The sequence below is a fragment of the Salvelinus fontinalis genome, chromosome 32 (genome assembly GCF_029448725.1).
Source record: "Salvelinus fontinalis isolate EN_2023a chromosome 32, ASM2944872v1, whole genome shotgun sequence".
Lineage (NCBI taxonomy): Eukaryota > Metazoa > Chordata > Actinopteri > Salmoniformes > Salmonidae > Salvelinus > Salvelinus fontinalis.
In genome coordinates, this window is record NC_074696.1 from 43,452,006 (window position 1) to 43,468,678 (window position 16,673).

The following is a 16,673-nucleotide window of genomic DNA, read 5'->3' on the forward strand; positions in this document are numbered from 1 at the left end:
ATTGGAGGAGAAGGAAGGGTGTGACTCTTACCTGTTTCCTCCACTTGAGCTCACAGAAGACCCTCTCGAAGCACTCATGCATGTAGTTGAACTGGGGAGAGACGACAAAAACACTTTGTTAGAATGAACTGTTCTACATACACTTAACAAAAATATAAAAACGCAAGTTACACCATGCCAACACCGTGCGTCCACGTGCGCAAATTGATTCCCCCCCCCCACACCAAACGCGATCCCGACAAGCAGGTTGAAATATCAAAACAAACTCTGAACCAATGATATTCATTTGGGGACAGGTAGAAAAGCATTAAACATTTACGGCAATTTAGCTAGCTAGCTAGCTTGCAGTTGCTAGCTAATTTGTCCTATTTAGCTAGCTTGCCGTTGCTAACTAATTTGTCATAGGATAAATACATTGTGTTGTTATTTTACCTGAAATGCACAAGGTCCTCTTTCTCCGACAATTAATCCACACATAAAATGGTCAACTGAATCGTTTCTAGTCATCGCTGCACGAGCAGTAATGAGCACCAATGAGCGTCTGCGTTGCCAAGCACTAAAATAGAAGTCAGTTCTATTTGTGACGCTGAACACAGTCCAGCCTCTCCCATCTCCTCATTGGTTTATAGAAGCATATTACCCACGTGCCATCTCCTCATTGGTTATACCCACGTAGGTGACTGAAAGATGAACTGAGGTTGGTTGGTCGTGGTAATACACCTTTATTACGAAAGTTAGATGCCAATCGTCATATAAAGTCCAAAGAAGTGCAATGATTGAATAACATGTATGCGTACATTTATTTTTCAATGCTCGCACACCTTGACGCAAGCAGTGTGGTCAACATGTTACAGTTCATAGAAGGAAATCAGTCAATTTAAATAAATAAATTAGGCCCTTAATCTATGGATTTCACATTACTGGGAATACAGATATGTATCGGTTGGTCACAGATATCTTGAAGAAAAAGAAACGCACACCTATTTAGGCGAGGTGCTGGCTAGCGGAGTAGAAAACTTGAAAATAAAAGGAGAGCCGCACACTCTAGGAGCTCAGATGCAAAAATGTAATTACCAACGTTTCGACAGCCAAGCCATCTTCATCAGGGTATAATCACAGACACTGCAGGATGACTCGTTTATATAGTGTCAAAAGACACACAGGTGTCTGTAATCATGGCCAAGAGTGGCCTAATATCATTGGTTAATTCTCAAATATTAAAATGGCATACAAAGAACAGCATACAAAAAACAAACAAATGGATAGCATATGATCATAGATTCATTTTAGACTACACAAGCTTACAAACAATTACAATGGCAAAGTCACAATAATCACAAGAATGGCTTCAGATCAAAGTCTACGTTGAGACCGAAGGGAGCAAGGGTCTTTAAGTTAAAGATCCAGGCAGCCTCTCGTTTTAACAATAAATTATCAAGGTCACCCCCTCTCCTAGGGAGGGTGACATGTTCGATGCCAATATAACGCAGAGACGAAATCGAGTGGCCTGCCTCCAAAAAGCGGGCCGCAACTGGGTAAGTCAAGTTTTTGTACCTAATGGTGCTACGATGCTCTGAGATACGTACTTTTAATTCGCGCTTTGTTTTACACACATCATTTTTACCACAAGGACAAGTTATAAGGTCACAGATATCTTAAAAACAATGTTGGGGCGTGGATCAGAAAACCAGTCAGTCAGTGTCTGGTGTGACCACCATTTGCCTCATGCAGCATGACACATCTCCTTCGCATAGAGGTGATCAGGCTGTTGATTGGAATGTTGTCCCACTCCTCTTCAATGGCTGTGCGAAGTTGCTGGATATTGGCAGGAACTGGAACACGCTGTCGTACAGGTCGATCCAGAGCATCCCAAACATGCTCAATGGGTGACATGTCTGGCATGTAGTAAGGCCATGGAAGAACTGGGACATTGAATTTCGTACAGATCCTTGCGACATGGGGAGGTGCTTTATGCTGAAACATGAGGTGATGGCAGCGGAAGAATGGCACGACAATAGGCCTCAGGATCTCGTCACAGTATCTCTGTGCATTAAAATTGCCATCGATAAAATGCAATTGTGTTTGTTGTTCATAGCTTATGCCTGCCCAAACCATAACCCCACCATCGTGCACTCTGTTCACAACGTTGACATCACACTTCTCCAGCGTGCCAGTGGCCATCGAAGGTGAGCATTTGCCCGCTAAAGTCGGTTACGACGTCGAACTGCAGTCAGGTCAAGACCCTGGTGAGGACGACGTGCACGCAGATGAGCTTCCCTGAGATGGTTTCTGACAGTTTGTGCAGAAATACTTTGTTTGTTTGTTCAAACCCACAGTTTCATCAGCTGTCTGGGTGGCTGGTCCCAGACGATCCAGCAGGTAAAGAAGCCAGATGTGGAAATCCTGGGCTGGCGTGGTTACGTGTGGTCTGCGGTTGTGATGTCGGTTGGACGTACTGACAAATTCTATAAAACATCGGAGGCAGCTTATGGTAGAGAAGTGAACATTTAATTATCTCGCAACAGCTCTGGTGAATATTCCTTCAGTAAGCATTGCCAACTGCATTCTCGCTCAAAACTTGAGACAAATGTGGCATTGTGTTGTGTGACAAAACTGCACATTTTAGTGGCCTTTTATTGTCCCCAGCACAAGGTGCACCCGTGTAATGATCATGCTGTTTAATCAGCTTCTTGATATGCCACTCCTGTCAGGTGGATGGATCATCTTGGCAAAGGAGAATTGCTCATTGATGGCTGAATATATTAAAGCAGTGATTTATGGGAGATGTCCTAGTGTATTTTGTTTGTTTATTGTATATTGTAAACTCACATATGGTGTGAAGATCTTGACCCAGCGAGGTTTCTTCTCCCCCCTGGCGTACTCAAAGCAGAACGCCATGCCCTCCTCGTCAGTGTCCCAGCGCTGCATCTCCACCCACTCAAACGCTATCACCTGGTTCTGATGGGGCGGGAGAGAGAATGGTATGTACATACACAGAGTAAGAGCCAGAGTATACACAGACATACACTCAAATGTTTTTCATTTTGTTCTGTATGTGAGAGAAGCACGGCACACACAATAAAAGTCCGTGTATACACACACACACTCCAATCTCACTCACCTCAAGCGTGCCGTCCTCTGTGCAGGCGTGCAGTTTGAAGTGGTGCATGCTGATGGCCGTGATGACATGGCCCTTCCTCCGGGAGTCACAGGCGCAGTGGGGGAACATGACCTCGTTGTAGCCCTCACAGGAGCGCAGCAGACTCAGGTACTGACAGACAAGATAGATCGCCATCAACCACACAGGTCGGCACCAAACAGGCACGTACACATTCAACATACATATTCATTTATTTATCCCTTATTTTCCCAGGTAAATTGACTGAGAATAGCCCTCTGTGCCAGACATCTACTATGAAGGAGAGGTGAAGTCACTGATCAGTGAGCCTGAGCCCTTCAGCTTAAGAGCATCTCAGCTGTCCGACACAGACTGGGCTGCTTTCATGTCACACTAGTGCGACATCAAAACACACTGTTTTAAGAATGCAAGTTTGATTATTGTCAACTTCAATGAGTTTGTGTTACAACTTCTGCTACAAAGTGATCATTTCTTTGTCTTTAATTGTTCAAACAATTCACGAGATTCAAACATTTAATCTTGTAATTCTAAATTTAAATCACATCTGTTTTAATATTAGAAATGTGTCTACGCAATGTGGAGATTACTGTCTTTAAAAGATATTGCACAGAAACACCTTACTTTTTCTTAAAATTGTAATATGTCGAATAATACAGTTTTAATGCATTTATTTATTTTTTATTTTTTCATGTTTGAACGTAGAATTACTCAGCCTCCAACCGCAAGGCACTACAGAGGGAAGTGCGTACGGCCCAGTACATTACTGGGGCCAATCTTCCTGCCATCCAGGACCTCTATACCAGGCGGTGTCAGAGGAAGGCCCTAAAGGAAGGCCCTTGTCAAAGACTCCAGCCATTCTAGTCAGACTGTTCTCTCTGCTACCGCACGGCAAGTGGTACCGGAGCTCCAAGTCTAGGTCCAAAAGGCTTCTTAACAGCTTCTACCCCAAGCCATTAGACTCCTGAACATCTAATCAAATGGCTACCCAGACTACTTGCATACTATTTTACTGGCTGCTCTTAAATTATTTGTTATTTTTAACTTATCTATTATTTACTTAACATTTGTTTTTCTTAAAACGACATTGTTGGTTAAGGGCTTGTAAGTAAGAATTTCACTGTAAGGTCGGCACATTTGATTTGATCTGCCAAAAAAAAAAAAATGACACCATCACAAATAGTAATGCGGTGCGGCCAGTGTTTTTAGTGTTAAAAAACAATTAAATTATGTTATTGTTTAAACAATGCAGAGTCAGGTGAGTTTATAAGAGAAAAAAATGCATTTCTGTAAAATGTAGAGATCTACCGTCCTGGAGATCTACCGTCCTGTGGGTTTTCAGTCCAACCTTAATTTAACACATCGGATTCTACTAATTAGCTGCTCAACAAGACCTTAACTAGCTGAACCAGATACGCTATATTAGCATTGGACTGAAAACCTACAGGACAGTAGATCTCCAGAAAAAGGGTTGGGCAGCCCTGTTGTAGTAGACAGTCATTCAAAATGAGGGGTTATCCAGTCATAAGTGGATTTTTTTTATTATACTGTGACTTATAAACTTAATGTTAAAAAGGTTGAATACTTCTTTACATGAAATAGTGGTCAGATTTTTTTCAATGGCCGCACAGAATTACTCTTTTTTTTTTTAGAAGGTCAATTTAACAATTACATTAAAAAAACATGTTTAAAAAAAAAATTGCGACAAATCCTGAAAGCGCATAGGGAACATAAAGTGTTTCAAATTAAATAGTTTTCCCTTTTCAAATGTTTTTATACATTAGGTACATTAGGTATTCCCAAACTGGGTACTGCGCAATGTGGTCAGAGGTAAGTCAAATAAAAATGTGATTCACATTTTATATTTTTTTGTAATCTTCACATTTTCAAACAGTCCATTTATATTTTCCAACGGGGCTATAAATTTGGGTGAAGTTTTTCCTCTCGCGACTTAGTAGCCTCGTTTCACTGCCAAAAATAAAATGAAACCATCTAGTGTTCAGCAAAATAACAACAATGTCAAATACAGGTAGCCTAGTCAAATAATTAACATCCAATCACATTAACCGTTACTCTCTCGTGGTAATTCCACTAACGGTCCTTATGTAGCCAAACGTAGCTGCTGCTCATTGCATTTGCTCGAAAATGGATAAATGGTTAAAAAAAGTAAGGCCCGTGTCCATAGAGACACATAACAGCTCTACTGGTAGTACTGCTACTGCCAGCAGTACTACACCTGCACCTGTCGATGGCAAGTTGTTCTGCTTCCACGAGGACATCCAATGCTAGCATCAGTAATTCTACATGTTGTTAGCCCAGCTAGCATGGAAACTGACAGTAGTGAATCTGTTGCAGCCGAAGAGCTACTGTCCCCTTACCCAGGAAAGCACCGAACAACAGACGGGGACGTTGCACCATCAAAGAGGCGCAAATATGATGAGAACTACATTGATTTGGGGTTCACTTATATTGGGAGTAGTGCCTTTCCTCAGCCAAAGTGTGTTATATATGCAAAAGCACTCTCACAACTCGATGAAACCACTCTTGCACAGACATTTAGAAACAACATTTTTGAAATTCGAAAAATAAGCCACGGGAGTTTGAGGGAGAATTAAGACTTTCAAGTAGTAAGACATGTATAAAAGCAACAGATACCATTAATAAGAAGGGTCTAGAAGCGTCTTATATGGTGAGCTACCGAGTGGCTAGGACAGGCAAGCCCCATACCATTGAGGAGGACTTAATTCTTCCTGCTGCCGCGGATATGGCTGGGACAATGCTGGGGGAAAAGGCCAAAAAAACTATACAGACAATGCCTTAATCAAACAACACTGTTTCACAAAGCATCAGTGACATGGCAAGAGATGTTTTGAAACAATTACTGCTTCGCATATAAGCCAGTGAATTCTATGCGTTACAGCTGGATGAGTCAACAGACGTGGCGGGCCTGGCACAGCTCCTGGTATATGTCTGTTACGTTTATGGGGGATCAAATAAGGAACACATCCTTTTCTGCAAACCAGAAGAGGATATGGTAACGCGCATGCAAGCAGTTGCTCCCGATGCCACTTGGGTACACTGCAGCATCCACCGAGAGGCTCTTGCTGCCAAGGGAATGCCTGACAGCTTGAAAAATGTTTTGGACACTACAAAGCAAAGCCCCTGAACTCTCGTGTATTTTCTGCACTATGTAATGATATGCGCAGTGACCATGTAACGCTTTTACAACATACAGAAGTGCGCTGGTTATCAAGGGGCAAAGTATTGACACGTTTTTTTGAATTGAGAGATTAGCTTAAAGTTCTCTACTGACCATCATTTTCACATGTCTGACCGCTTGCATGATGACGAGTTTCTCACACGACTGACCTATCTGGGTGATGTTTTTTCTTGCCTGAATGATCTGAATCTAGGATTACAGGGACTCTCCGCAACTATATTCAATGTGTGAGACAAAATTGAGGCTATGATTAAAAAGTTGGAGCTCTTCTCTGTCTGCATTAACAAGGACAACACACAGATCTTTTCATCATTGTATGATTTTTGTGTGCAAATGAACTCAAGCTTATGGACAATGTCAAATGTGATATAGCGAAGCACCTGAGTGAGTTGGGTGCTCAATTACGCAAGTACTTTCCCGAAACGGATTACACAAACAACTGGATTCGTTATCCCTTTCATGCCCTGCCTCCAGTCCACTTACCTATATCTGAACAGGAGCGCCTCATTGAAATTGCAACAAGCGGTTCTGTGAAAATTGAATTTAAAATCAGAAGCCGCTGCCCGATTTCTGGATTGGGCTGCGCTCAGAAAATCGTGCCTTAGCAAATCGTGCTGTTAAGACATTGATGCCCTTTGCAACCACGTACCTATGTAAGAGTGGATTCTCAGCCCTCACTAGCATGAAAAGTAAATACAGGCATAGACTGTGTGTGGAAATTATTTAAGACAGACTCTCTCCAATACAACCCAACATTGCAGAGTTATGTGCATCCTCTCAAGCACACCCTTCTCATTAACATGTGGTGAGTTGTTCACAATTTTTGATGAACAAATACGGTTTTATATGTAAGATGGCTAGATAAAGAGCAAAATTATTGATTATTATTATTCATTATTATTATTATTATTTGTGCCCTGGTCCTATAAGAGGTCTTTGTCACTTCCCACGAGTTCTTGTGTTAAACAAATGTATCTTATAGTGTGTGTGTGGCAGGCTTAAAATGATGGCAAAAAAAACAACATTTGACAGTGCGCTGACCCTGGTGCTAGAGGGGGTACGCAGCTGGAAGTTGAATGTTTGAAGAGGTACGGAACTATAAAAAGTATGTGAAACACTGTTATACATCATTGACCCACACATTCTCATACTGTTTATGAGTTGTAATAATATATGCCATTTTTAGCAGATGCTTTAATCGAAAGCGACTTAGTCAATCATGCATACATTTTACGTACGTGTGGTACCAGGAATCAAACCCACTATCCTGGTGTTGCAAGCGCCATGCTCTACCGCCTGAGCTACAGAGGACCACTTGCAATGGGAAGAGAATAGAAACGAGAGACTAGAAAAAGGGACTAACCATGGCCATCTTGCGCTGCTCTGCCAGTTTCGTCAGCTGGTAAGAATTGTCTTCTGTTTTGATGAATCCCTTCTTCACGTCATCCAATGCCTTAGCAGACAGAGAGAGAGAGCGAGAAAGGGGCTTTGTTAGAGACCACATTTCATCTAATCTAGCACTGACCTCAGAGCAATGGCACTAGGAAGCAGTAGTGGGCGATAATATCATTGAAACTGACTACAGATCAGTATTATACAGTAGCCTAACACTGACTCAGGACCAGTAATATAGCAGAGCATAAAATTAACATTTGCCACCTGCCAAATGAGGATAGATTTAGGTATGAATGCCTTTCACCAGACACGTGGAGGATAGTAAACTTGAAGGGCTCTACAGTGCGAGTATTACATTCGCATAACAAATAAAGTCAAAAGTCAAGTATGAGAACATTGTGCGAGTTGAAATTTTCTAGCAAGAAAATGCTGCAGTAGATGTTTAAAAAAGTAATTCTGCTGTTTTGTTTCATACTGTAGCTGCTAATCGCACAAAGAAATACAAATCCTATATTCCACCTCACGCAGCAACACTGCCTGGCTGGGTAACTGTGCACACAGTGAAGTGCTGATCGATTCATTTTGGGAGGCGCTGCACACAGGCATAAAAGTTGATCTAACTTGCTGGAAAGTCTACAAAGCGAGATTTTCTTGGCTATTTACATTGTTCACAAGCTCGGTTGTATTTCAATGTTAGTTTGAGTCTGCTGCTTCAGCCTAGTCAGATCCCAAATCTCAGACACACACTTGACAACTTCATTGGCCCCGTTATCACGGGAACCTCCCGCCCTTAAAGGGGCAGCTGAATATTTTGTCTCAACTTAAAGTTTGGTTAAAAGTATTTTGGCTGGTATATTTTTTTTATCCATCTACATGCAACAGTTTTTAAAAGAAAACATACACTTTAGGCCCTGAATACAGTAACCCAGATAATAATAATAATAATACACAGTACCAGTCGAAAGTTTGGACACACCTATCATTCAAGGGTTTCTTTATTTTTACTATTTTCTACATTATAGAATAATAGTGAAGACATCAAAACTATTAAATAACATATGGAATCATGTAGTAACCAAAAAAAGTGTTAAACAAATCTAAATATATTTCAGATTTTAAATTCTTCAAAGTAGCCACGCTTTGCCTTGATGACAGCTTTGCATACTCTTGGCATTTTCTCAACCAGCTTCACCTGGAATGCTTTTCAGCCTTGAAGGAGTTCCCACATATGCTGAGCACTTGTTGGCTGCTTTTCCTTCACTCTGCGGTTCAACTCTACCCAAACCAATTGGGTTGAGGTCGGGTGATTGTGGAGGCCAAGTAACAGACACATCTCAACATCAACTTGAGATGGCTTTGGATCAGTTGGACCGTGGAGTGAAGGTAAAGCAGCCAACAAGTGCTCATCATGTGTGAGAACTCCTACAAGACTGTTCAAAAAGCATTCGTTGGCTGCTTTTCCTTCACTCTGCAGTCCAACTGATCCCAAACCATCTCAAATTGTGGAGGCCAGGTCATCTGATGCAGTACTCCATCACTCTCCTTCTCAGTCAAATAGCCCATACACAGGCTGGAGGTGTGTCGAGTCATTGTCCTGTTGAAAAACAAATGATAGTCCCACTAAGACCAAACCAGATGGGATGGTGTATCGCTGCAGAATGCTGTGGTAGACATGCTGGTTAAGTGTGCCTTGACATGCGGAGATCATCCGTTCACGTACTCTGCGTCTCACAAAGACCCGGCAGTTGGAACCAAAAATGTCAGACCAAAGGACCGATTTCCACCGGTCTAATGTCCATTGCTCATGTTTCTTGACCCAAGCAAGTCTCTTCTTCTAATTGGTGTCCTTTAACAGTGGTTTCTTTGCAGCAATTCGAACATGAAGGCCTGATTCACATAGTCTCCCCTGATCAGTTTATGTTGAGATGTCTGTTACTTGAACTCTATGAAGCATTTATTTGGTAACTCTAATGAACTTATCCTCTGCAGCAGAAGTAACTCTGGGTCTTCGTTTCCTGTGGCGGTCCTCATGAGAGCCAGTTTCATCATAACGCTTGATGGTTTTTGCGGCTGCACTTGAAGAAACTTCCAAAGTTCTTGAAATGTTCCGCATTGACTAACCTTCATGTCTTAAAGTAATGGACTGTCATTTCTCTTTGCTTATTTGAGCTGTTCTTGCCATAATAAGGACTTTGTCTTTTACCAAATAGGGCCATCTTCTGTATACCACCCCTAACTTGTCAAAACAGAACTGATTGGCTCAAACGCATTGAGGAAAGAAATTCCACTAATTAACAATACACACCTGTTAATTGAAATGCATTCCAGGTGACTACCAAGAGGGAGCCCTTACCTGGTGGAAGCAGTAGTGGACGGCCAGCGGGTTGTCCCTGAGAAGTTCCTCATCCTGAGATGTGAAAAGCCACTTGCGGAGGGCCAGACAGGTGCACGGCACAGCTGATGTGTAGTTCTGCACGTACAGCTTGTGGGGAAACTCGTTGGGGGCCAGTTTTCGCACTAGGGAAAGATGGAGAGGTGGAGAGGGGCAGCCTATTCATTTCCATACCGTTAAAATAATATAGTAGTCTACAAACTGACTGGAGGGTGCATCTCAATAGACTACAGAGGTTTCGCTTCCTCGTCTCCTTCCCGTCATTTCAAATCGGTGCAGTTGAATGGAAGGAGACCGGGAGAGGAAGCCACTTTAGACTACTGAGATGCAACTGTACTGATCAGAAGAGTAAAGGTGAAAGGTAAAGGGGTCGGTACATGGAGTAGCTGTGGACTCCAAAATAAATGAATGAATAAACAGATGAATGGTCTTACCAAAGGAGTGGTTGATGACTTCAAAGAGGGCAAAGTAGCTGGCCATGATGCTGTCCATACCAACCTTCATCACTAAAGCCTGGGGAATAGAGAGAGGGAAAGTACAGTGGCGGCCTATCAATTATTGATATTTAAGCACCATTCAGTCGCATAAGAGCCATGTATTGATATTGATCGAGTGTTATACACTCTGGTCCTGGGAGTACAAGCCTTTGTCCCAGCCCAGCATTAACCCACCTGATGATTCAACTAACCAGGGTCATGATGATTTGATGAATATCTCCATGGTTAATCTATCCTGTTTAGTGTACTTTTATATACTTATTTTAATATGTGATTTTGTTTATCCTGCTGATTTCATGGTGTAAGTAAAGTGACTTTGGGCATCTTGAAAAGCTCTTAAAACAAAATATATTATTATTATTGATTGGTTAAATCAGGGGTGCATTCAGTGGTGTACTGAATGTTGCAGATATAAATATAATTAATAGAGCTGACATTTCCCTATCATATCTGACACAGAAATTGTACAAATGATATGATTGCTATCTGAAAGTTCTGTAATGTTACATCCTCCTGAACAGGGCCCATATTGACATAGTGTCTCAGTAGGAGTGCTGATCTAGGATCAGTTTTACATTTTATTTTTTAAACTAATATGTAGCCCTGTAAAGATTTGTTTATTACAATGCTAAATTGATACAAAAAAACTGTAATTGGTGAAATTACGTTTCTACATTGTGTACAATCTCTATTTACCTACTGAGATGCATTACATTGAAAATTGTCTCTTTAAAAGGGTGTATACGAACAGTTTGAAAAATACTGGAGCATATTAACTTTTCACGTTTGGCAGCATTTTCACGTTTGGATGAAAAGCATACCCAAATTCAACTGCCAGCTACTCATCCCCAGAAGATAAAATGTGCATATTATTAGTAGATTTGGATAGAAAACACTGTGAAGTTTCTAAAACGGTTTGAATCATGTCTGTGAGTATAACAGAACTTATTTAGCAGGCGAAACCCCGAGGACAAACCATTCAGATTTTATTTTTTTGAGGTCACTCTTTTCAATGGGTTTTCATTGGGAATACAGATTTCTAATTGACCGTCTTGCAGTTCCTACCGCTTCCACTGGATCAACAGTCTTTAGAAATTGGTTGAGTTTTTTCCCTTTGTGTAATGAAGAAGTACGGCCATCTTGAACGAGGGTCACTTGAAGTGTACTGTTTGTTAGAGGCGCGTGACCAGAAAGCTAGCTACAGTTTGTTTTAATCCTGTATTGAACACAGATCATCCCGTCTTCAATTTGATCGATTATTTAAGTAAAAAAATACCTAAAGTTGTATTACAAAAGTAGTTTGAAATGTTTTGGCAAGGTTTACAGGTAACCTTTGAGATATTTTGTAGTCACGTTGCACAAGTGGAACCTGTGTTTTTCTGGATCAAACGCGCCAAATAAATGGATATATATCGACGGAATTAATCGAACAAAAGGACCATTTGTGATGTTTATGGGACATAATTGGAGTGCCAACAACAGAAGCTCGTCAAAGGGTAAGGCATGAATTATATTTTTTATTTCTGTGTTTTGTGTCGCGCCTGCAGGGTTGAAATATGCTTCTCTCTCTTTGTTTACTCTATTGCTATCCTCAGATAATAGCATCGTTTGCTTTCACCGAAAAGCCTATTTGAATTCTGACATGTTGGCTGGATTCACAACAAGTGTAGCTTTAATTTGGTATCTTTCATGTGTGATTTAATGAAAGTTAGATTTTTATAGTAATTTATTTGAATTTGGCGCTCTGCAATTTCTCTGGCTTTTGGCCAAGTGAGACAGTAGCATCCCGCCTAAACTCAGATTTTTGGATATAATTATGAACTTTACCGAACAAAACATACATGTATTGTGTAACATGAAGTCCTATGAGTGTCATCTGATGAAGATCAAAGGTTAGTGATTAATTTTATCTCTATTTCTGCTTTTTGTTACTCCTCTCTTTGGCTGGAAAAATGGCTGTGTTCTACTGTGAATTGGCTCTGACCTAACATAATCGTTTGTTGTGCTTTCGTCATAAAGCCTATTTGAATTATGACATGTTGGCTGGATTCACAACAAGTGTAGCTTTAATTTGGTGTCTTTCATGTGTGATTTCATGAAAGTTCGATTTTTATAGTAATTTATTTGAATTTGGCGCTCTGCAGTTTTACTGGCTTTTGGCCAAGTGGGACGTTAGCGTCCCACATATCGAGCTCCAGAGTTCCTCTGTGAAGATGAGAGAACCTCCAAAAGGACAACCATCTCTGCAACACTCCACCAATCAGGTGTTTATGGTAAGCCACTCCTCAGTAAAAAGACACGACAGCCCGCTTGGAGTTTGCCAAAAGGCACCTAAAGACTCTCAGACCATGAGAAACAATATTCTCTGATCTGATGATACTAAGATTGAACTCTTTGGCCGGAATGCCAAGCATCACATCTGGAAGAAACCTGGCACCATCCCTACTATGAAGCATGGTGGTGGCAGCATCATGCTGTGGGGATGTTTTTCAGTGGCAGGGACAGGGAGACTAGTCAGCATAGAGGGAAAGATGAAAGGAGTACACAGAAATCCTTGATGAAAACCTGCTCCAGAGCACTCAGGACCTCAAACTGGGGCGAATGTTAACCTTCCAACAGTACAGTCGTGGCCAAAAGTTGAGAACGACACAAATATACATTTTCACAAAGTCTGCAGCCTCAGTTTGTATGATGGCAATTTGCATATACTCCAGACTGTTATGAAGAGTGATCAGATGAATTGCAATTAATTGCAAAGTCCCTCTTTGCCATGCAAATGAACTGAATCCCCCAAAAACATTTCCACTGCATTTCAGCCCTGCCACAAAAGGACCAGCTGACATGTCAGTGATTCTCTCGTTAACACAGGTGTGAGTGTTGACGAGGACAAGGCTAGAGATCACTCTGTCATGCTGATTGAGTTCGGATAACAGACTGGAAGCTTCAACAGGAGGGTGGTGCTTGGAATCATTGTTCTTGCTCTGTCGACCATGGTTACCTGCAAGGAAACACGTGCCGTCATCATTGCTTTGCACAAAAAGGGCTTCACAGGCAAGGATATTGCTGCCAGTAAGATTGCACCTAAATCAACCATTTATTGGATCATCAAGAACTTCAAGGAGAGCGATTCAATTGTTGTGAAGAAGACTTCAGGGCTCCCAAGAAAGTCCAGCAAGCACCAGGACCGTCTGCTAAAGTTGATTCAGCTGCGGGATCGGGGCACCACCAATACAGAGCTTGCTCAGGAATGGCAGCAGGCAGGTGTGAGTGCATCTGCACGCACAGTGAGTCAAAGACTTGGAGGATGGCCTGGTGTCCAGAAGGGCAGCAAAGAAGCAACTTTTCTCCAGGAAAAACATCAGGGACACACTAATATTCTGCAAAAGGTACAGGGATTGGACTGCTGAGGACTAGGGTTAAGTGATTTTCTCTGATGAATCCCCTTTCCGATTGTTTGGGGCATCTGGAAAAAAGCTTGTCCAGAGAAGACAAGGTGAGCGCTACCATCAGTCCTGTGTCATGCCAACGGTAAAGCATGCTGAGACCATTCATGTGTGGGGTTGCTTCTCAGCCAAGGGAGTGGGCTCACTCACAATTTTGATTAAGAACACAGCCATGAATAAATAATGGTACCAACACATCCTCTGAGAACTTGTGGTCAATACTCAAGAGGCGGGTGGACAAACAAAAACCCACAAATTCTGACAAACTCCAAGCATTGATTATGCAAGAATGGGCTGCCATCAGTCAGGATGTAGTCCAGAAGTTAATTCACAGCATGCCAGGACAGATTGCAGAGGTCTTGGAAAAGAAGGTTCAACAATGCAAATATTGACTCTTTGCATCAACTTTATGTAATTGTCAATAAAAGCCTTTGACACTTATGAAATGCTTGTAATTATACTTCAGTATTCCATAGTAACATCTGACAAAAATATCTAGACACTGAAGCAGCAAACTTTGTGGAAATTAATATTTGTGTCATTCTCAAAACTTTTGGCCACGACTGTACAACGACCCTAAGCACACAGCCAAGACGACGCAAGAGTGGCTTCGGGACAAGTATCTGAATGTCCTTGAGTGGCCCTGCCAGAGCCTGGACTTGAACCCAACCAAACATCTCTGGAGAGACCTGAAAATAGCTGTGCAGCAACACTCTCCATCAAACCTGACAGAGCTTGAGAGGATCTGCAAAGAATGGGAGAAACTCCCTAAATACAGGTGTGCCAAGCTTGTAGCGTCATACCCAAGTACACTCGAGGCTGTAATCGCTGCCAAAGGTTCTTCAACAAAGTACTGAGTAAATGGTCTGAATACTTATGTAAATGTGACGTTTCAGTAACATTTTTAAAACATTTGCAAAAATAAAATAAAAAACGTTTTGCTTTGTCATTATGGGGTATTGTGTGTAGATTGGAGAGGGGGAAAAACAATTTAATCAATTTTAGAATAAGGCTGTAACGTCACAATGTGGAAAAAGGGGTCTGAATACTTCCCAAATGCACTGTAGATGCAAGATTCTTACAGGGTTCAACTTCAATGTCTAATTTACTGATTAACACCTTCCTAATATTGAGTTGCACCCCCTTTTGCCCTCAGAACAGCCTCAATTCGTCAGGGCATGGACTCTACAAGGTGTCAATTGTTCCACAGGAATGCTGACCCATGGTGACTCCAATGCTTCAAGTTGGCTAGATATCCTTTGGGTGGTAAACCATTCTTGATATACACAGAGAAAATGTTGAGCGTGAAAAACCCATCACTGTTGCAGTTCTTGACACACTCAAACTGGTGCGCCTGGTACCTACTACCATAACCTGTTCAAAAGGCACTTCAATCACAGAATGGCACACACAATCCATGTCTCAATTTTATCAAGGCTTAAAAATCCTTCCCCTTCATCTACACAGATTGAAGTGGACATCAATAAGGGATCATAGTTTCACCTGGATTTACCTGGTCAGTCTGTCATGGAAAGAGCAATGTTTTGTACACTCCATGTAAGTCAAAACTAAGCCACTCAGGAACATTCAATGTCGTCTTGGTAAGCATCTCCAGTGTATATTTGGCCTTGTGCTTTAGGTTATTGTCCTGCTGAAAGGTGAATTCATCTCCCAGGGTCTGGTGGAAAGCATACTGTTCCAGGTTTTCCTCTAGGATTTTGCCCGTGATTAGCTCCCATTCCTTATTTTTCTTTATCTTGAAATTCTCCCTAGTTCTTAAGAATTACAAGCACCCCCATAACATGATGCAGCCACCACTATTCTTGAAAATATAGAGTGCTACTCAGTAATGTGTTGTAGTGGACTTGCCCCAAACATAACACTATATATTCAGGACAAAAAGTGAATTGCTTTGCCACATTGTTCGCAGTAAGTATTACATTAGTGCCTTGTTGCAAACAGGATGCATGTTTTGGAATATTCTGTACAGGCTTCCTTCTTTTCACACTGTCAATTAGGTTTGTATTGCGGAGTAACTACAATGTTCTTGATCCTTCCTCAATTTTCTCCCATCACAGCCATTAAACTCCGTAACTGTTTTAAAGTCACCATTGGCCTCATGGTGAAATCCCTGAGCGGTTTCCTTCCTCTCTGGCAACTGAGTTAGGAAGGACGCCTGTATCTTTGTAGTGACGGTGTATTGATACACCATCCAAAGATAAAATAACTTCACCATGCGCAAAGGAATATTCAATGTCTGCTTTTTTTACCCATCTACCAATAAGTGCTCATCTTTGCGAGGCATTGGAAAACATCCCTGGTCTTTGTGGTTGAATCTGTGTTTGAAATTCAATGATCAACTGAGGGACCTAACAGATAATTGTATGTGTGGGGTACAGAGACGAGGTAGTCATAAAAAAAAAAAATATTAAACACTTATTGCACACAGAGTGAGTCCATGCAACTTGTGACTTGTTAATCAAAAGTTTACTCCTGAACTTATTTAGGCTTGCCATAACAAAGGGGTTGAATACTTATGGACAAAAAAATTGGAAAAACACAATTCCAATTATGGGGTATTGTGTGTAGG

At 41.4% G+C, this 16,673-nt stretch overlaps 1 protein-coding gene across 1 annotated transcript in view; it reads right to left on the reverse strand.

Annotated features, from left to right (window-relative positions):
* snx27a (sorting nexin 27a) overlaps positions 1-16,673 on the reverse strand; it is a 37,500-nt gene that overhangs the window by 5,681 nt on the left and 15,146 nt on the right. The window contains exons 6-11 of the mRNA XM_055894791.1: positions 10,578-10,656; positions 10,105-10,268; positions 7,720-7,809; positions 3,122-3,271; positions 2,830-2,958; positions 32-91 (exon numbers count right to left, since the gene is read on the reverse strand). Of these exons, the coding sequence (XP_055750766.1) occupies positions 32-91; positions 2,830-2,958; positions 3,122-3,271; positions 7,720-7,809; positions 10,105-10,268; positions 10,578-10,656 (672 nt within the window). The remainder of the gene's footprint in view (positions 1-31; positions 92-2,829; positions 2,959-3,121; positions 3,272-7,719; positions 7,810-10,104; positions 10,269-10,577; positions 10,657-16,673) is intronic.